This window comes from Balaenoptera acutorostrata, chromosome 8 (genome assembly GCF_949987535.1).
Source record: "Balaenoptera acutorostrata chromosome 8, mBalAcu1.1, whole genome shotgun sequence".
Lineage (NCBI taxonomy): Eukaryota > Metazoa > Chordata > Mammalia > Artiodactyla > Balaenopteridae > Balaenoptera > Balaenoptera acutorostrata.
The window spans coordinates 72,471,985-72,494,701 of record NC_080071.1 but is presented as its reverse complement, the minus strand read 5'-3'; the positions used below and the strand labels follow the sequence as shown (position 1 = coordinate 72,494,701).

General features: G+C 35.0%; 1 protein-coding gene across 1 annotated transcript in view; it reads left to right on the top strand.

The window, feature by feature from the left end:
- ABCA12 (ATP binding cassette subfamily A member 12) overlaps window positions 1–22,717 on the top strand; it is a 192,708-nt gene that overhangs the window by 104,590 nt on the left and 65,401 nt on the right. The window contains exons 12-22 of the mRNA XM_007187873.2: window positions 3,217–3,473; window positions 3,572–3,684; window positions 4,906–5,030; window positions 7,438–7,611; window positions 10,638–10,802; window positions 11,128–11,338; window positions 13,225–13,364; window positions 15,118–15,237; window positions 18,385–18,475; window positions 20,940–21,119; window positions 21,691–22,006. Coding sequence (XP_007187935.2) covers window positions 3,217–3,473; window positions 3,572–3,684; window positions 4,906–5,030; window positions 7,438–7,611; window positions 10,638–10,802; window positions 11,128–11,338; window positions 13,225–13,364; window positions 15,118–15,237; window positions 18,385–18,475; window positions 20,940–21,119; window positions 21,691–22,006 — 1,892 coding nt within the window. The remainder of the gene's footprint in view (window positions 1–3,216; window positions 3,474–3,571; window positions 3,685–4,905; window positions 5,031–7,437; window positions 7,612–10,637; window positions 10,803–11,127; window positions 11,339–13,224; window positions 13,365–15,117; window positions 15,238–18,384; window positions 18,476–20,939; window positions 21,120–21,690; window positions 22,007–22,717) is intronic.

Here is a 22,717-nt window from a genome sequence, read left to right as displayed (position 1 = left end):
GTCACTGTACTCTGTACTCTCAGCACCTGGCACAGAGTCTGACACATGGAAAGTATTCAGTACATATCATTGAAAGAATGAAGACAGACTCCCAGAGTTTTGTAAGAAGAGATGCTTTTACTTCCCTGCTTTGTCCTCCTTGGTAATTGGTATCTTGACTGTGACAGTGAGTTAGGGCCCACCCTAACATTTTTATTCATGATATTTCTAAGAAGGTTTAGACCCTCCAAAATGCCAAATGCCTGTCATTCAGTGGTGACTTTTTTTCTTTTCTAGCCCCGAACATTCTACTCTTCTTGAACTTTAGAGTTTTCTCCTCCCTTCATCGTCTGTTTTCTCCTCTTTTATTTCCAGTCTCTCTGGTGGGAAGGATAACTTCCTGATTGGGGAAATACTCATAAAATGGATATTCTCTATATTAAGCAGAAATACAGATAGGACACTACTTATATTGTAATACCTTTGCGTTTTTAAATAGGTCTCATTTCCTTTCATTTACCTGCTAAGAGCCCAGAAGTGTTGCAGTTTCAGCATTTTTACACATACAGTATTTTGAAGTCTACGCCATCATGTTACTTACAATTCTGATTCAGGTGCATTAGGAACCATAGGCACTAGGGAATTCAGTCACAGCTGGACGTGGAGTTAGTTATGGGTCATCGTTCAAGTTTAGGCCTGAGCCCTTACTATGTAGACCAGTGTCGTGATACATGAGACTGTGACAAACCTGTAATCTGGACTTGACACATACTTTTGAAGAGATAATTATAATTCTCTGAATGTATGTTGATTACTAATGATCTATGAAGTTTCTAAAAGTTTAATGCATGTATTGCTTTTAGAAGAAAGTAGTAAGTAATGACAAATAGTAAATGACCATGATGTTGCTCCTTGGCGGACGTGCCTCACAGGGCAGGCCGCATTATTAACCCTGAATTAAATTCTTATTTCAGAGGACCAGTTCTACTTCAGTAACATGGCTAGATTTCCAGTTTCTCCTTCTATATCTTTTATCAAGCCAAGATTATACTCTGTGGACTTTTATCGGTTTCTTGTTACATGTATGTCAGACTTGCAATTAAAAAATATATTTCAGTCTCTACCGAGTAAAGTCATTCAAATTTACTACACCCTTAAAAGCTCAATTAAAAAAATTAATTGGGCTCCCAGTATTTATCTTTTTATTTAAGAAATCACCAAAATAAAAGTCACTGGCAGAGCGGTTGGGCTGTATTCATTAGAAGTTTAATCATATCTAGTATTTGGAAAATCAAAGGAAGGAACAAGTGACAAACATAACAGTTACTTCTGGTAAAATGATTGGGTTTATTACAGAATGGAAAATTTCTCATAGTAATAAGACTAGTAAGTAGAATTTTAATACATACGAAACCATTTTAGATAGTTCAAAACCAGAAGTCGATTAGAATATTAAATACAGTGGAAAGTAGACCAATGATTTTTACTATCTAAGATGATTGGTGTTTAATTGCTACTGCCTACATGTAGTTACTATAAATCTCTCATCCAAGACACATCATTGTACCTTTCCCATTTGACATAGGCAAAGAAATATTCCTGAACATTTTCCTGTATCATAATTCATTTCTGTCAAAATGCAACTTCTGATTAGAAACTCAGCTGTGATGAATGACACATATTTGCTTCTTTAGATGTTTCTCCAAATTATTTCACTTCTTAAAAAAGAGTAGCTCTAGGGTTGCTTCCAAGCACAGCAGAACTGGCTTCTCCAGAGGCATAATTTTTTACCCCAGGAAGTATGACTTGGGGATATATCCTCAGAACACACAGAGCATAGTGAACCGCAAGGAGGAATATACTTGCGCAGGAAAGTAGTTGATTTTCATTTTTCTCCTTTTTGTCTGAATATGGGATTTTAGGCCCTTTTAAGCACTCCATAGAACAAGAGTTTCCCTCAGTAGGTAAGAGGATAGAAGATAATGTCAATAACAGTACAGACACTTTTGAAAAACAAGGTATATACCAATCCATATTTTAAAATATATGTGATTCTCGTGCACAGTTTTAAAAAGTCTTTTTGGTTAATTAATTTTTTTTAACTTGTGATAAAATACACATAACATAAAATTTACCACCTTAACTATTTTTAACTGTGCAGTTCAGTTGTGTTAAATACACACAGACTGTAGAACTCTTAATCTTGCAAAACTAAAATCCTCTACCTGTGAAACACCTACTTCTCATTCCCCTCTCCCCCTAGTCCCTGGCACCTGCAATTCTACTTTCTGTTGCTATTAATTTGACTATGCTTGGTACTTCATATAAGTAGAATCACACAGTATTTGTCTTTTTATGACTGGCTTATATCACTTAGCATAATGCTCTCTAGGCTCATCCACGTTATAATATGTGAGAGAAGCTCCTTACTTTTTAAGGCTAAATAATATTCCATTTTATGTGTTTACCACATTGTGTTTATCCATTCATCTGTCAATGGACATGGGGTGCTTCTACCTCTTGGCTATCGTGAATAATGCTGCTGTGAACATGGGTCTACAAATATCTGTTCAAAACCCAGCTTTCAACAAATACTTTTGAGTATATACCTAGAAGTGGAATTGCTGAGTCATATGTTAATTCTATTTCAAATTTTCTTGAAGACTCACTGTACTATTTTTTACAGTAGCTACATCATTTTATATTCCCACCAACAGTGCACAAGGGTTCTAATTTCTCCATATCCTTGCCAACACTTGTTATTTTCTGGTTTTATTTATTTATTTGTTCGTTTGTTTGTATGTTTGTTTGTTTTGATAGTAGGCATCCTAGTGGGTATGAAGAAAACCTTTTTTGAAGTTCCAAACCAAATCTGCTTTGCTATCTGCCCTTACATGTGATTTAAAAAATAAACTAAAATATAAAATTAGTGTAAGTATTTGTGATTTAAATGAGATAAAACTAAACTACATCTTTTCAACCTGTGAATCTACAAGATATGACTACATTTTAGAAAGAGGTCTAACAGGTCCAAAAGTTTTATAAAATTCTTAAGAGAACAGTAAACTCAAATGATAGAAAATAGTGCTTTGTGGTAAAACTGTTGTCAAATACCAACTCACTAAACACATAAGCAAAATGTTTTTAGGAAGTAAATCAATTTTGGTTGCTTATTATCAACTAATAAATATTTAGAATAATATAACTAATGTTTCCCATCTTTCCCCCTCTCGAAAGCTGTCTCAACTTCGAAACTTGACCAAACTTCTTTGTGAACCTGAAACTTTCAGTTCACTAGAGAAAATGTGCCAGCTGTCTAGTATGGACTTTGGGAACCTGTGTGAAGAGAGTGCGTTTCATGTGCAACTCCTCAAAGCAGCAGAATTCAGCACCGAAATAGCCACCAGCTTACTGTATCATGACAATATTCTATCTGAAAAACTGAGGGATTTGCTTTCTGGGGATCCAAGCAAAATTAATTTAGATATGGATCGGTAAGTTTTTCCATCGTCTTCTTGCTTGGTGAAATCCCTTCTCAAATAGTTATTGATATGCCTAGTTCAATTTCTTCTCCTCTTCTGCTTTGTTCCAGGTTTCTAGAACAGGCATTGCAAATGAATTACTTGGAAAATATCACACGGTTAATGCCAACGATAGAAGCCGTGCTGCATGTCAATGACAGTGCAGGCACCTTGGAAAAACCAGGTGTTTCCCCATCCATATTTTAAATGCTGTCTTATTAAAATGCATGTGATTCTCATGCTGCAGTTCAGAAAAGGCTTTTTTGAAGTTCCTAACCAAACCTACTTTGTATCTGCCCTTATACATGAGACACCTGAAGCTTTCAAATATGGTTACTTGTCTAAAATAAACAACACAGCAAGCCAGCAGAGAATGAAACAGCGAAATTTGGTTTCACAGAAAAATGTCTTCAAAAATTTAACTAGTTAGACTATTCACCTTTTATTTCTCTGATATATTGAAGTGCATTAGATAGTCTTTTGCAAGAGCAAGGATGAAATTTATTTACTTCCGTGAGAATAATCTGATTTAAAAAATAAAGATGCACTGCTGTCTACAGAAATATCGATTCAGAACCTCATATTAGTATTCTGAGCATGATGCATCATGCAATACATTTATCCTTCGCGTAATACCTCAATACTGAAAAGAAAGACATTCAGAATTGTGGACAACAGGCAGCCACAAAATTGGAAGGTCACTAAGTCCAAAAATAAAGAAGGTATATTTGCATGAGAGATACTTCATAAAGAAACTGAAAGGCATTTGCAAAATAGAGATCACAATCTGCTAAAATAAAGTCAAAATATTTTTTGCTATTCATTGAAAGACCCAGATATGAAATAATTGTAATAACTGTCCTAAAAGAGTTTGGAGTTAAACACATTCTATTTAAAAATTGAAGTAATGATTGTGAAAACCCTTTATAAGCCGTAAGGTGCTGGACAAAGTTAAGGAAAAAGTGCTCTGTGGCATTACGTTTCAGATTTAGCAAACCTTGTCCTAAGCTGACAATATTATATGATCCAAGGTTAAAAAGCATTTTGAATTTGTGTGATGTTTTAAATCAAATGTAGAAATATATATTTAGCACATTGTGTGATCAAAGTCTGCGAGGAAACCATATTTTCTTTGAATCAACCTTTCGTTGTAGACATTTAAGGAAAATTTATAATCCAGAGCAATCTGTTACCTTAGGTTAATAATATCATAATAGGAATAAGTCTAAATCAGATAGAAATAGATCCTAAAGATGCATAGTTTGCCAAAACTGAGAGACATCTGTTCCTGACACAAGGCATATATGTTGACTATATGTTTTATCTAGAAGGTTTCTCTATGTTAGAACGACTAAAAAGAATTACATTGCAACCCACATGTGAGTTTTGTTTTGTTTTTTTTCAGGTCAGCTAATAGAAATGTTTAAAAATGTTGAAGAGCTGAAAGAAGAACTGAGGAGAACAACAGGAATGTCCAATAGGAGTATCGACAACTTGCTGGCCATTCCCATCCCTGACAACAGAGCTGAGGTGGGGTGGAATGTGTTTGTATTTACATCCAGTTTTTTAAAAGTTTAAATAGCATTTAGTATTTGTTGAGCACTTACCAGTAAAACACTGAGAAGCTGCATGCAAATATGGTGAATTTTCCATGCAAATGATAAAATTAGAGGCCCAATTCTTAGGTGAAAATAGAAGAAAAATCCTGAAGCAAGAACATTATCACTGTCTATTCTGTTCCCTCTACTTTTCCTATCCCTTCCTTTGCCGCCTTTGTCCTCGCCTTTTCTTTAGCCCAGATGCTTTTCTTAAACAAGCTGTGCCATCAGTAATTCTTTGTATTCATTATCACATTCACATTATCTGAGGCAAATTTTCACATTCTATTATGACGATATCAAAGTCGAGTTTCAGTAATCTAATTGGGGGAAAAAAAAAAGACGATTTACACTTTGTTGAAACTAAAATGAAAAAGAATACTTCTTTTTATTTTTTAAAAGCCCCAAGACAAGACAGACTACATAAAATAGATAGGGTCAAGGGAACTCTGGGTAAGTTTGGAGGTATAGTAAACATTTTTTGCTGTGAAAATGAGTAATGTTATTTCCTCATAGGCTGATAATAGGGTTTTCCACTTGAAATGTTTTATCTTTTACCCCTTTTCCAAGTTCATTGTCTGGAAGTGTCATAGAAATTTTCTAGAAGAATTTCAGCGCTTAAGACCTCATCCATTCAAAACTTACGTGTGACAGAGTGTGTCATTTCTAAACACAACCCAGTTATTCTCCAATATGAGATAAAGTTTTTTAAAAGCCTTTAAGGCTGACTTTGGAATATTTATGTTTGTGTCATTTTAATTGGTTCTCCCAAACAAAAATTAAAACTGCTTTACCTTCACTTTTCTTCCTCTTGTTATAGCAATTAATATTTCTTTCTTTTTCTTTTTTTTTTAAATTTATTTTTGGCTGCATTGGGTCCTCGTTGCTGCTCACGGGCTTTCTGTAGTTGTGGCGAGCAGGAGCTACTCTTTGTTGTGGTGCGCGGGCTTCTCATTGCGGTGGCTTCTCTTGTTTCGGAGCATGGGCTCTAGGCACATGGGCTTCAGTAGTTGTAGCACACGGGCTCAGTAGTTGTGGCTCATGGGCTCTGGAGTGCAGGCTCAGTAGTTGTGGCACATGGGCTTAGTTGCTCCATGGCATGTGGGATCTTCCCAGACCAGGGCTCGAACCCATATCCCCTGCATTGGCAGGTGCAGTTCTCAACTGCGCCACCAGGGAAGCCCAGCAATTAATATTTCTTTATTAATTCTTTCCCCTTTGGTTTCACCTTTCACTTATATGATCCTAAGATCTAATTTCAACTATCACATTTTTGGCCTCGGAAGAGCAGGTTCATTTTAGTAAGTAAAAGCAGGTAAATAGCATACATTCTTATTACTTTAAAAAGGAAAGAGAGAAAAGTTTCTATAATCTTGAATTTCATAAACTTTTTCTTTATTTCAACTCAGTGGCAATAGAGTTGCCATCTTACTTCCCATAGTCACACATCACTTTTCACACAAGCATTACTCTCCAGGATGGTTGATTCATATTATTGTGTGATTCTGGGCTTTTTTTCTTCACCTTTCATTTCTGGACCCCAGAGTTTATTGTACAAGATTATAACTTCAAATGATTATATAAATGAAATGCAATTTAAGTAAGAGTAAAATTTTAAAGAGAGCAAAAGTCTTTTTTTTTTTAAAGTTTATCAGTTTTTAAAAAATTTATTTATTTTATTTATTTATTTTTGGCTGCGTTGGGTCTTTGTTGCTGCGCGCGGGCTTTCTCTCGTTGTGGTGAGCGAGGGCTACTCTTCGTTGTGGTGCGCGGGCTTCTCATTGCGGTGGCTTCTCCTGTTGCGGAGCATGGGCTCTAGGCTCACGGGCTTCAGTAGTTGTGACTCGCGGGCTCTGGAGCACAGGCTCAGTAGTTGTGGCGCACGAGCTTCATTGCTCTGTGGCATGTGGGATCTTTCCCAGACCAGGGCTCAAACCTGTGTCCCCTGCATTGGCAGGCAGATTCTTAACCACTGCGCCACCAGGGAATTCCAGAGAGAGCCAAAGTCTTAAACTAGTAATTTTCCCAAACAATCCAAACCAAATTTTCTTTCTTGGTGTCGTCATTCACCCAGTAGTTCAAGCAAGAAATCTGGGAATCATTATGGATTTTTTTTCTGTCTCTTTTCCCATCTTTCTTCTTAAGCTTTCCAGTGAACTATGGACTCTTTATAGGTTTATTGATAGTAATTAGTGCTTTAAACAAAAAAAATTATATGATTTTGAGTATAATTTGTCTTATTTTTAAATGAAGTCTAAAAGTATAAGAAAACCTCTCAAAATGGACAGGTGGCTTCAGAGGATTCACAGCTAAAATATTTTTCTTCCTCCAACTTGTAGATTATTTCTAGTGTGTTCTGGTTGCATTCTTGTGATGCTAACATGACCAGTCCCAAATTGGAAGATGCAGTGAAGGAATTCTGCAACATACCTCTTCCAGAGAGATCCCGTCTGTCTTACCTCATTGGACTCACTCTTCTGCACTACTTAGACATTCACAACTTCACATACAAGGCAAGTTGCTATTGATGAAGTATTTTAATATTTATAGTATAATATAAAAAAATTGATTATACCTGTATGCTCCCTGATACTATAAGGAATGTGATCCATTTATACAACTTTTGGAATTACAGCTTTATTTTAGAGCTAAGTGGGACCTTAGCGATCATATATTGTAAATTTGCATATTTAATAGATGAGGAAATTAATATTATGGCCTTATTAACTCTCAATTTGTATATCCAAGACCAGGAATTAAATTTAATATACATTATACTAGAGTATGAAATACAAATGTTATAATAACTTTTTTAAAAAGTGAATGCACATTAATTTGGTGGGATAAAAATAAAGATTAGAACAAAGTTTTTCGTTTTCAAGTAAAAGAATCGAGGTTTTTTTGGGTATTTGAAAAAGTACTTTTTGTGTTTCCTTCATCAAGTTTTGATAGAGGCTACCATTATTTATCCAGTACAACAAAACAGTGGTCATTATTAGAGCTGTAAAGTCAGCAGTAACTCCATCTTGCAATAACTAGATGCTTTATAAATACTTAGTGAATAAAAAACTGAAAGAAAAATATAAACATAGGAAAATTAAACACCTTTATCCACCCAAATCTATACTAGGTCAAAATTATTTACATGTTACTGAAAACACTGAAAAAAAAAAGTTTTTCTCTTGAAAGTAAGAAAAACCAGAAGCAGCACGGCTGACTTATGTTGTTGATGCATTTCAGCAAAGGGGATGAAGGCATTTTAGGACTAGTTACAAATAATCCTGTTCAAAGTCATCATTATCCGACCCGTATATTCTGCAGTGGCCTCCTAACTGGCCTCCCTTGCCTCCACACTTGTCTCCACCACTCCCTGAGCAGCAAGATGATCCCTTTAAAACTTAAATCATATTATGTCACTCCTCTGCTCAACACCTTCCCCAGTGGCTCCTCATTTTATTCCAGTAAACCCTCAAATCCTGCAGGGGCCCCAGGGCCTGCACAACCTCTCCGTATTTCTAAAATCCCATTTCCTACGTGGCTACTCCTTGGGCCCAGGGCAGCTGCATGGGACCACTCCAGGCCATGCCCGTCACCTGATTTGCAGCACTATGTGTCTTTACTCAATATTGACCTTCTCAATAAGATACCCTGACAGTCCTATTTAAAATGCAACCAACTTTCATCTATAGCACTCTCAAACCTCCTTTCGATGCTCTGTTTGTTTTCTGTTACACTTCCAGCATACTATGTATTTTATTTAGTATTCACTTTTGTTGTTTATTTTCTGTCTACCTCTATTTGGTGTAAGCTCCACAAGGGCCTCTTTGTTCACTGAACATTTCAGATGCCAAGAATAGTGTCTGGCCCATAGAAGAACTTAGCAAATACCCATTAACTAAATGAATATTTATTTTACCTAACTTAAAATGCATATAAATTGATATTATTAATTTTTTTATCTAAAATTTTAATCCTTATCTTACAATGTCTCTGCAGAGCACATATCAAACCAACTATTTCTTGTTGAGTATAGTAAATAAATATGTGCATTTTATAAGCAGAAGACCATTCCTAATTCTTTCAGGTACTGCAAGTAAAAATAATAAAAATTTCTCATCATTAGTCAGTTTATTTCAAATCAGTGTCAGAATTCCTAGAATTTTGGCAGAACTGGAAGAAAAATTAAAATGTTGAATCTGATTTAGAAAAATCTGATTGCAATTAATAGCTGTGTTTTTGAGACAGCTCTGTCTTTGTGATATTTCTCCAAATGAATCTTGTTCTCATATAGTGGTCTTTGACCCCCTTGGACACACCAAGAGCTTTCCCTCTTCATGAACCTCACAAATCTTTCCCCCTCTGTCTATTACCTTCCTCTCCTTATTCCTCCTATGGTTTGTTCTTTCTCCCCTTTGGGGTGTCATCTTGGAAAGACTTCTTTTGATTTCTTAGCTAAACTCCCTACCTCCTCATATTCCCCAGCTTTTTGTTCATTGATTTGTTTCATATCTGTTTCTCCTATTATTACAAAACTCCCTGAGTGGAAAGATGATGCCAGTTTGTGTACCACTGTACCCATCACCTCACCCAGTGCTGGGAACATAACAGGCACTCAACGTTCGTTGAATAATTGAGTGAATGAGAGAATAAAATTAAAATTTTAATTTAAAAAATATTTTCAGTGTTTCTTCCTGCAACAGGAATACATTCGGGGATTATGATTAAACCTGATAGACCACATGAGCTTTTTGACAGCTTTTCTGATTTTAAGGAGCACATTATATGATTTTTGAATAAGGGTGTACATGAAGAATTATGTAATTGACATTTGCCTTTCTGACTTTTAAAATCATTTATTTTTGGCAAAGTTATTGAGGTATTATTTATATGTTATAAAATTCACTCATTTTAAGTGTACAATTTAATGGGGTTTTTAGTAAATTATAGAATTATGCAACCGTTAACCACAATCTGATTTTATAACATTTCTATCAACCCAAAAAGAAACCTTGCGTCCATTTACAGTCAATTCTCATTCTGACCTCTAGCACAGGCACCCTCTAATCTATTTTCTGTCTCTGTGGATTCGCCTTTTTAGACATTTTATTTAAATTGTATCGTACAATATGTGGTCTTTGTGTGTAGCTTTTTTCACTTAGTATAATGTTTTGAGTTTCATACATGTTGTAATGTGTCAGTAAGTAATTTCTTTCTTTTACCAAATAGTATTCCAATTTAAGGATATAAATTTTGTTTATCCATTCATTTGGATTGTTTCCACTTGTTGGCTATTGTGAGTAATGCTGCCATAGACATTCCCATACAAATCTTTGTGTAGACATATTTTTTCATTTCTCTTGGGTAAATGCCTAGGAATCCAATTTCTGGTTGTATGGTAAATTTATGTTTAACTATTTAATAAACTTCCAATATGTTTTCCAAAGTGACTGTACCTTTTAATATTTTCACCAACAGTGTGTGAGGGTTCCAGTTTCTCCACAAAAATAATTTCTTTTTTTGTTGTTGCTGTTCCTGTCAGGTGTTTTTCCCTAGGGAAAATCAAAAGCCAGTAGAAAAGATGATAGAACTCTTCATAAGGCTAAAGGAGATTCTCAATCAGATGGCTTCTGTCGCACGACCGCTGCTAGACAAAATGAGATCCCTGAAACAAATGCACCTGCCCAGAAGTTTTCCATTAACACAGGTAGAAAAGTCACACAGTAATATTCTTGCTGGAAAATTCCTTTTGTCATCTTAACTTTTATTTGAGATTAGTTATAATACATTCAGCTACAAATATAGTACATTGACAAAAATCACTTACAGAAAAACTCTTCTACTCTGGCAAAAGTTTTTGCCACTTAAATTGGAGAAGTTTAGTGTTGTACATTTACATTTGGGATACATGTTTTAAAGGAATTGTGGAATTATAAGGATCGTCTAAGGATTATCAGGTTTTCTTCTATATTGTTTTCAGTAGCATTTATAGCTCATATAATGTTAATAAATCATGTATTTTTATCTCACAGGCAATGTACAGAAACAACCGGCTAAACACTCCACAAGGATCATTTAGTACCATTTCCCAAGCACTGTGCTCCCAAGGAATTACCACTGAATATTTAGTTGCCATGCTGCCCTCTTCTCAGAGGCAGAGAGGCAACCACACCAAGGATTTTTTGACTTATAAATTAAGTAAAGAGCAAATTGCTGCAAAATATGGAATTCCCTTACATGCCAGTGAGTATACTTCAAAATCAGCATGGTAATGTCGCCTCCTAACAGCATTGTCTGCTAAATCTTGGCCTTTTTTAATTTAATTGGCTGTATTCCCTGTATTGTACAATATATCCTTATAGCTTATTTTATACATAATAGTTTGTGCCTCTTAGTCCCCTATCCCATCTTGCCCCTCCCTCCTTCCCTTTCCCCACTGGTAACCTCTAGTTTGTTTTCTATATCTGTGAGTCTGTTTCTTTTTTGTTATATTCACTAGTTTGTTGTATTTTTTAGATTCCACATAAAAGTAATATACAGTATTTGTCTTTGTCTGACTTATTTCACTTAACATCAATGCCCTCCAAGTCCATCCACGTTGTTGCAAATGGCAAAATTTCATTCTTTTTTATGACTGAGTAATATTCCATTATATATATATACATATATATATATATATATACACACACACACACACACACACATATATATATATATATATATACACACACACACTACATCTTGTTTATCCATTCATCTGTTGATAGACACTTAGGCTGCTTCCATATCTTGGCAAATGTAAATAATGCTGCTATGAATATTGAGGTGCATGAATCTTTTCTAATTAGTGTTTTTGGTTTTTTTGGGTATATACCCGAGTGGAAGTGCTGAGTCATATGGTAGTTTTTTTGAGAAAAACTCTGTACTGTTTTCCACAACGGCTGCACCAATTTACATTCCCACCAGCAGTGTACGAGGGTTCCCTTTTCTCCACATCCTCACCTATATTTGTTATTTTTGTTCTTTTTGATGATAGCCATTCTGACAGACGTGAGGTAATATCTCATTGTGGTTTTGATTTGCATTTGCCTGATGATTAGCCATGTTGAGCATCTTTTCATGTGCCTGTTGGCCATCTGCATTTCCTCTTTGCAAAAATGACTATTCAAGTCTTCTCCCCATTTTTTAATCGGGTGTTTTTTTAATGCTGAGCTGTAATCTTAGCCTTTTGTAAGAAACGAAGCATTAATTTTCCCCCAGAAAGCACTCATACAGCACTTAACCACACATCAAGCATGTTCTGCATATCAACTCATTCACTCTTCCCTTACCTATGAGGTAGGTGCTACTATAGCTGCATCTCAGTAAGGGAAATGAGGCACAAAGTGATCGAGTAAACCTGGACACCGTTGTCCAACGTGAAAGTATCAAAGCTATGATGTGAACCCAGGCAGTCTGCTGCAGAGTCTAGCCTCTTAACCACTACACCTTGCCAGTAAATGATACAACAATGTGCCTTAAATCTGCTCAGGTCAATATTTTTTCTTGACTTTTTAGGATTAGAAATTTGTATCACACACAGAACAGCCTCGTGAATGTAGCAGAACTACACACGTTCAGTGGTACATCAAAGCTGTTTACTTGATCTGTAAGCTTTGAGATGTAAAATATGATTGGCTGAGCTTTTCCAAACAATATAGGGCTGTTTAATATAGCAATTGGATTGATGCATTTATGCATCTTTTTATTCATTCAACAAACATTTATTGGACAGCTCTTATGTATCTAGTACAATAGCAAACTTTTGCATATTTTTAAAAATTAAGGGCTGGTGAGGAATACCTGTTGGAAGACAGTCTGAAATGTGCTTTTCAACCTTTCTAGCTCCTCTTGGCAAAATGCCATCACTTACTATGCACTTGGCTTATTTATTGGATTAAACTTTTACACCTAAAAAAGATTTGTTACTCTGCTTTCTTACTTTGACACCAGATGCGTCACATTTGTTAATAACAAAGGAAGTGTAAGGCATGTATTTTGGGGTGCTGTAACAATAATATTTGTCAATTTACCATGAATAGATTTTAAATGCATGTATTAAATGGTTTTATTATACTTTTTCTTTCCAGCACCATTTTGCTTTTCTCTTTATAAAGACATCATTAATATGCCTGCTGGACCTGTGATTTGGGCTTTCTTGAAACCCATGTTGTTGGGAAGGATTTTGTACGCACCATATACCCCCATCACAAAGGCAATAATGGAAAAGGTTTGACCATTATCACTCAAAGTTTCTGTCTTGAGTATTAAGATGATTTTTAAAGTAGTCAGCTTCCAAATTTAGTCTAGCTGGCTCAGATTTCTTTATAGCCTAGATACTATTACCTTTGGCTTTCTGAAACTCTTAACAATTCTCAACTTCTGCCCTGTATATGTGTAAACAATGTAGATTGAGTGGTAGCTCCTTGAAGAGAAATGAACCTTATTGACACTTGAGAATGAGGTTAGTTGGAGCAAGACCTCAGATTTTTTCAATTTATCTCCAAAAGCAGAAAACTTTTCTACAACTAGCATCTAAGTTTCAAAGTATGTAAAAATAATGGCACTAGAAAAAACAATATTGGGCATTATATAACTAGTTTGAACAAAAACAATTGCTAAATTATAGATTATTGGCTTCATATTTGGTTGTACAACTTAATATCTTATATGGAGGATAGGTGTTGAGAAAGACATTATTAATAGTAACTATACTTATCACCTACCTAATATAACCATAATAGCATTTCTCTCTCACTTTTAAAGTTGGCTTTAGTGACTTGAATTATAAACGATGCTTTTAAAATGATAGAGTGAAAGTAAAAAAAAAAAAAAAACTTCTTTACCATTACTTGGTCATTAAACTGTAGTTTATATAAATATAAATTAGTTTTAGGTCTATATAAAAATAAACATGAAGTCATCACTGATTTCTAGAATGATCTTTGTTTTCACTGTTTGTGTTTTAATACCTTATTTGCTTTATTGACTACACACTTTTACATAATTTTGCATAAATGAAGTCATTAAATGCTTATTTTCTAAGTGCAGTCTTTTTTTTTTTTTCTTTTCTTTTTGCTTGACTCTCACCTCTTTTTCTCCCTGCTTGATCCTACTCTTCCTTTCATGTAAACTAATGAATGTTAGCATTCAAGGATGTGGCTTTCTATAATTTATGTGCATTCCTCTAATCCTTTATATATTATTATACTGTATGCACATTCATATGCAGAATGGTCATCGTTTGCATTATTAAAATGAGGTTTCATTTTAATACTTTTCTGCATATTACTTTAGTCACACAGCAATACCTTGTGGAAATTCTTCCAATTCAATAGATTTAGTTTATTCATTCTTTTTGAAGATTGTAAATTTTTTCATACCATGGAATTTACTCAGCCAATCCTCAATTGTTGGACATTCTTTTTGTTTCTAGTGTTTGCTTTTGTTTTGTTGCTCGTGTAAGCAATGCAGCAACAACTACTTTTGTGCCTGTGACTTTACACAGTGGTATTTTTATTTCACAGAGGTGAATGTTCAAGACTGAGGGATTGAAGAATATTATATTCTGTTTTAATGACTATTGTCAGATTGCTTTCCAAAAAAAACTATATACATCCACCAGCAATACATGAAAGTATTCTTCTTCTTATATCCTTGAACTAGAATGTTTCTTTAGTAGTAAAGTGTACCATTGGTAAAAATGGGTAACTTGTGAGAATTCCAGAAGACATGCTTTTGGCTGTAAATTTTCTGTGGACATGAAGTAAACCCTAGATTTTCCAGAATTTTTATAAGTGATCTCGATCCTATAAAAGCTGCCACTTAAAAACTTTTGACCATATGGGAAATTTCTGACAATGTTTTACTAACTCTACTTTTTAGAACTGTTTCTTGAAATTATGTAACAAAACAAGCTTAAGATACCTTTTTGAAATATAGGAAAAATACTAATGGACCAGATTTGTTTCTGTTTCTTCAAGTCTAATGTAACTCTGAGGCAGCTGGCAGAATTAAAAGAAAAATCTCAAGAGTGGGTGGATAAGTCACCATTTTTCATGAATTCCTTCCACCTGTTAAACCAGACGATTCCAGTTCTCCAGGTAGGAGATGGTTCTGTTATTCACTTTTGTACAAATTGTAATTCTTTGAGATTTTAATCACCATCGTTATGTGAATGGGCAGATAGTAACTTAGAATCCATATTCAACAGATTAAAATTGCCTCTGCTCCAGAGAGCAGATCTGAGACAGGATAACAGATCTGTCAGTCATGTTTGTAACCATCCTCACCTCTTATACCACAGTTTCTCTGTATGTAATTCAGAGATAAATCATTTTACAAGTTGATCCTGAGGCATAACTAGTGATGTAAATCTGTTTTCCAAAATTAAATGCAATAAAAAGTACTTAAAATATGCTTATTTTATTTCTCTAGATTATGTTTTGCTATTTTAACCGAACCAGAATTCCTAAAATACTAATATTCTGAAGAAGAATGTTAAATCTGGGGAGTTCTTTTGGTCGAAACATTTGACACTCTATTTTAGGTTAAAGATTTGACAGTGCAACTCAAATCCAATACACACTAGTTGAAAAGTGTAATCTGCAATTCCCATAAAAGATGCAGGGTTTTCTGAAAAGGATGCAAGTAGTGTGGGGAAATGTTCCAGTCACAAAGAGAGCTATTGGCAGCTAAACATCAAGCAGCAGAGTTAGACCCATTATCAATAGGAGGAGAGAAAATTTTCAGGAATGGTGACAACTTAGGAACTTCTAGAGAGTATGGCTTGTGTATTCAAAGACTTGAGAGAGGCCCTTGGAAAATTGATGGAGCCCTAGAAGGTTTTTGCAACAACAAAAATGCCCTTCTTTATAATCATGCTCAAGAAGTTAAACATAGAACAAAGAATTTGTGTCATACAACTTTGTTAGAAAAGTTATACACAAAAGATGCTTTACTCAGTCTTTGTTTTGACTATCAACTAGTGCATAGTTAAATTACAACCTGAATTTTGTTATAAATGATAAAATTAATTTCTAAAATAGATATTTAACACAATTAATACAAAATAAACTTTTCATCAAACATCTTCCCCACAATTTACTATTAAATTTAGTTCTAATATTAAGCATGTCCATTTATTTTAATATTCTACTCTTCTCTGATCTTGAGCACATTACTATCTTGATTAAATCTCAGTCCCCCCCGCCCCAGTTTTACTGAGAAATAATTAACATACATCACTGTATAAGTTTAAGGTATCTAGCATGATGGTTTGATATATACGTGTTATGAAATGATGACCATAGTAGGTTTAGTTAACATCCATCATCTCATACAGATACAATTAAAAAAAAAAAAGGAAAAGAATTTTCTCCTTGTGATGAAAACTCTCAGGCCATACTATCTTAACAACTTTCCTATATGTCATACAGTGGTGTTAACTATAGTTATCATGTTGTAGATTACATCCCTAGTACATATTTATCTTATAACTGGAAGTTTCTACCTTTTGACCACCTTTATCCAATTCCCCATCTCCCCACCCCCTACCTGTGGTAATCACAAATGGATATTTTAAGTGGCCTTTTATAGTGAATCTCAGATAACAAAGGCTACATGGAAGGTACTTTTGACACATGTGTTTTCCTCAGTGGAAAATTGCTCTTTTCTCCTAAAACTTTTTTTCTGTGAACAGAGAAAAATCCTACACATATTATTTCATTAAGGGAAGTTTTGTTGGCTAAAGCAGTGAATTAAGAAAGGACATTATCTGTGCATAACAGTTCCAAAGTACAGTAATTTGCTAAGAAGAAATGCTATGACCATGTCCATAAAGGGATCATTATCTAATGGGAGTATCTTTATTTTGTTCTAGACCAAAATAAGTTCTTGTTCTCAATTATTGAGGAAAACTTATTTCTGAAAATGTGTACAGAATTTGAAACTTCAAACTTTTAGCACATGACCTGGCTTTGCCATTGTGAACTCTTAGGCAAATGACTTAAAATACTTGCTACAGTTTATGAAACTCTAAAATAGGTCCATTGATAACCACTTCACAGACTTATGAAGATCATATTGTGGAAGCATTTGAAAATAATATTATATATTATAGACAGGATTGATTGTAACAGGAGTGATAAGAGAATGGAAATAGAATTTGATGGATCGTCTCTGAATTGCAACTAACACAGTGCTTTCCTTATTAGTAACGTTCTGATTCAGATTTTCCACAATGTGCAAATTAATTCCTGGTAAATAGTTAGATTTTAAGGAACTTGGGTTATCATAGTGTATAGCTGCATGATAGCCATCTGTCTTCATGCTACCAACTACTCTTAGTCTCCTCAGCAACTATAGATTTAGCAAATTAATTCTATTATATATATGCTCTTTGAATACATATTATTCTTAATCATTTATCTCCATGATAACAAAACAAGATATTGGTAGAAGGACAGAATAATAAGTAGTACTGAACTGTCCTCTAAAGGGAAAACAACTTAAGCATAGCTCACATAAAAACTAGGCCATGAATTTACACACAAGATGAATAAACATTTCTTTAATCAAGTTGAAGTCTCTCTCTTCAACTTTCCTTTCGACCCTTATTAATTGTACATCCTTAGGGAAATTTACATAGCTTCTTGGGCCCTAGCCTTGTCCTCTATTAACTGGGGATAATAATAGTACTTACCTCTAGGTATTATTGAAAACTAAGTGAGAAAATCAAGGTAAGGTAAACTCTATTAGACAGTGCCCAGCACTTAGTAAAATCTCAATAAGTATTACCTAGTAGACAACTACAGTGGTAGAATTTATGCCTCCTAATTTGCAAGATAACTACAAAAGCCTTTATATTTTTAAAGCAGTTATTTTTTTTTTAATTTTCAGTCTTTCCATGAGCTACTCCATGTAAAGTTTTATCATCAGTTTATTTTTCCATGTTCACATAGCTGCACTTATTACAGTATAAAACAGTACCATAATAATTTACATCTGACTAATCTGATTAGATACCACTTTACAGAAAAGTACCCTGAAGCTGGAAAAGGCTGAGTGCTTGCTGAAAACCTCTGAGCTAGGAAGTAGTAGGACTAGAATACAAATCAGTTGGGAGCCTTTGCAAAATGGTGCATTGAAAATGCCCAGTAGTGGTACCTCATTTCACTGTGGTGTTATTTGAGAGACGATGATTAAACATGTTTTCTTTTTGGATTGAAACTGATTCCCTCTATTGTTAGAATACTCTAAGAAACCCCTTTGTGCAAGTTTTTGTGAAATTCTCCGTGGGACTTGATGCTATTGAACTCTTGAAACAGATGGATGAACTCGGTGAGTCCAGAGTCACAAAACTTTTATTTACTTGTCATGTCAGAAATGTGAAAAGCCTTGTGCCATATAAGATCTTCTTTTCCTTTTCTTCTGTATTTGGTTTCTATCTAGTTATCCTAAGAAAAGTAAAATCCTGGATATATCTATCCATCTTCTTCCGAGTTAGTTTTTTTTGTTTTGTTTTTTTTAATTTTATTTATTTATTTTTGGCTGTGCTGGGTCTTCGTTTCTGTGCGAGGGCTTTCACTAGTTGCGTTGAGTGGGGGCCACTCTTCATCGCGGTGCGCGGACCTCTCACTATCGCGGCCTCTCTTGTTGCGGAGCACAGGCTCCAGACGCGCAGGCTCAGTAGTTGTGGCTCACGGGCCTAGTTGCTCCGTGGCATGTGGGATCTTCCCAGACCAGGGCTCGAACCCGTGTCCCGTGCATTGGCAGGCAGATTCTCAACCACTGCGCCACCAGGGAAGCCCCCTAGTTAGTTGTACAGTTACAAGTAGTAATGATTATTTTGATACCCAGTGCCTGTAGTTAGTTTCAGTAATTATAATGCAATATATTCCGTGTAAATGCAGCTTGTCCTTCAATCACAGGTAGGTTGCTACAGGAGGACAGTTTTTTGGGGTAACTTGATGAAAAGCAAGTCTTTAAGGACAAAAGAAGATGAAATGGTTTATTTCTGGATACATTTATAATTTTATCTCCACTGGCCTTAGTATCACTTTGACTAACTCAGAGTGTAACCAGGAGAAGTTATAGAGTTAGCAAAAACAAAACCAAAGCGATGCAGAGACTCAAACGAAAATAAACCTAAATCACTATTCAAGGTCGGCTCCTCCTCTCATGATCATTTAAAAGGAACAGGCAGAAGAGGATCAAAGAAAGCTGTCTGAACTTATGCGTTCCCTCTGCCACATCCCCACCTTCAACATAAGGGATGCAAGATGTCTAATTCAGTCTGTGTCTGATTCCCTGTTGCTATGCAACCATGGGTAAGAGGAAGGGATTGAAAGCATCAGAATTTGACCACAGTAGAGCAAATGCCCCTCCTCCTCCCCAGTGCTACTGGGACTTACGTGATTTAGGTTGTAAACCAGTGGGGAGGAATTATGCCTACATTTATATTCTGTATAATTTTATGTACTTTATGATAGTCAACCCTGTTTGATTAAAGAAAGATGTTAGTGATTTATTCTCTAAAATTATCATTTGGGTAAGGAAACATTTGATCAAAATATCAGGGATAAACTACAAATTTCCTATATAGTTTTTTTTTTAATTTCTAACTTTGGATATAGGAGGTGAGTTTTACAATTTAAAAGAAGGTTAAAATGACTACAGCAGTGAGACTTACTGTTTGTGTAATTGTATATTTAACTTAGTATCAAAAAGGTTTTATAGTTTGGATTTGGGGAGCACTGACTCTTCATAGCTCTATCTACCAGCATTTCTGAAGAACCCTTTGCTGTTGTGTTGATTTCCAGTGGCCGCTGGAGGCCACTGTTCAACCACAATTTTACCCCTCCCCCACCAATGTCTATATGAAGCAAAGCATTTCACTTTAAATTCTAATGAGAGGTGCATTTAAGAAGTTGCCCCCTGTGAGAAATTTAGTCTTCTATTGGACGATGGTAGAGACATGTTTGGGTTCTGTGAAGAGGGATTTATGATATCACAGCCTTCTCAGTATTCATGATGATCAAGTCAGTGAAACTTTAATTGGCCAAGTGATTTATTAACTTGCAATTTTATATTTACCCTTTGTCTCAGTTGATTTCCTCATAAGGAATCCTGAAATTGAAGAGCAATTAAATCTTCTTTCTTCCAGAGTAATTACCTGGAAAAAAATCTTGATCATTTTATCTAGATTAATACAGATATTGAATAGAGATAGCTCACATAAGGTTTTAAGTCAAACAGTATTAGAAAGTTGTAACTATGTGGCATAGATTGTCACCTGAGAAATGATTCTGTATCCCAGCTGACTGAATGATGTCATTTATTTGTTCTACACCCTCTGCATAGACTTTCCTTGCTTAAATTCTTACATCTACATTCCCTGAACAAAGCAAGCATTTCTCTTTATTCAAACGTTTCACCTCTAGTTTATAGTTTTCTTCCTAACTGATGCAGATAGATTTTTAAAAATTGTTCACCTTTATTCTTTGGTTAATTGAATTGTAGCAGAATATACTTCTGAATTAGTTTGTACCATTCTTTGTACTTGGGTTTACTGTGTCTGTAACTAGTTCAACATTCTCCTCAGTGAACATTTGCACAACTGGCTACATTTTCCCAGATATAGAGTACTAGATATTTTTAGAGTAAATTCTACAAGTTCTTATTATTTATAATCTAGTTTAAGGTTTACTACTTACCAAAAAATCAGTATTTTGTCCTGTTACTACTAGAAACATTATAACACAACATTATAATATGCTTTGTGTCTGTTTTTTTTCTTCCTTAGATATTCTAAGGCTAAAATTAGAGAACGGCATTGACCTCATTGATCATCTTAACACACTGTCTTCCCTGACAGTAAATATTTCCTCTTGTATATTGTATGACCGTATTCAGGCAGCAAAAAGCATAGATGAAATGGAAAGAGAGGCTAAAAGACTCTACAAAAGCAATGAACTCTTTGGAAGTAAGTGTTATTCTACTAGAATTTGAGCTTCTCTCTGTACTAAAATTGGCCAAATTCTTCCCTCACTCCTTTCATCCAGAACTCAGAAAAGTAGTTGGGGGTGGAGGGAGGACACTGTCCCCTCTGATGTCCTTAGAAATGAGAACCTTTCATGTAGGCAACCAACCGTATTGGTTGAGGAGCCTTCAATATGTGTAATTTTGTTGGTATGGTTAAAATTAAAACTGTAAAGTATTACATAGTTACAGGATGAAGTTGAGTTCATCCTCGTAATCAGTCAAGATTATTCATTTATGTGTGTGTGTGTGTGTGTGTTTAATTTCAGTAAGTGGCTTAGAGTGATATATTTAATCTGGCCACTTAGTTTGTGATTATCTTCTCAAACTCCTACTTTGAGTCTCTGAGGTTGTCACTTTCAGTTAGCCACCTTTTCTGTAAATTAGAAGTCTGACCTTACTGTCACATTACTAAGTCAGTTGCCTGTTTGTCTGCCCCCTATGTGTACCCTCCAAACAATGAATAATGTCAACCATAAAATAACCTTCTGATGTTGTTGCCATTTTATTTTTAGGTGTTATTTTTAAGCTTCCTTCCAATAGCAGCCAGCACAGAAGCTATGACTCTGAAAACGTCTCTCTTCCTCCTGTTGTAAAATATACCATCCGCATGAGTCTCAAGACCTCACAGACCACAAGAAGCATAAGAACCAAGATATGGGCCCCAGGGCCACACAATTCTCCGTCAAACAACCAGATCTATGGCAGGGCTTTTGTTTACTTACAGGATAGTATTGAAAGAGCAATCATAGAATTGCAGACTGGAAGGAACTCCCAGGAAATAGCAGTCCAGGTCCAAGCAATTCCTTATCCCTGCTACATGAAAGACAAGTAAGTCCATGCACTTTCAGGCATTTTAAATAATCAACCACTTTTTTTAGAATTCATTTCTTTTCATTCATTCACATGTGTCACATGAAAGGAATAATGTTCACCAAACCTTTGTCAAATGCTTGTTTCAAGGAAAAGATCCACAGTATATCCATGTTTTGTTTAATATAATCCTTAGCCTTCCAAGTACTTTGGCCCCCAAATTAAGAGAGTTGGACTCCAGACTTGAGTGCATCGCTGCATGATTTTGATGTTACCCACTCTCAACTGGTTTTACTTTCCTCTAATCAAATAAGGATATTAAACAAAACAATCTTAAAAATCCCTTCCAACTCTCAAATTTAATTAGAAATATGTGAGTGTAGGGTCAGTTTTACAGAAAAAAATTAATAAAACATTATTGATCAACTCTCTAAGATAAATATTGTGCTATCTGAAACTATCGTTATGTATTCTCAGTCCACTTGGTAGGAATCTTTATCTAAAATGGTTTTGCTAAATGAACAAAAAATGTACAGATCATGCTTTTAGACAATTGAATTTGAATATTCAAGAAATTTGCCAGTAGGGTAGCACTGAATGGTTCTTCCACTCTGACCACAGTAAGAAAATAAGGTTGGTGGGCTAAGTTTTTCATGCTCATTCTACACAAAAGCTTGAGGCTGAATATTACTTTAAACGAATTGTGCTTGTTATTCAGCCCAGTTATTG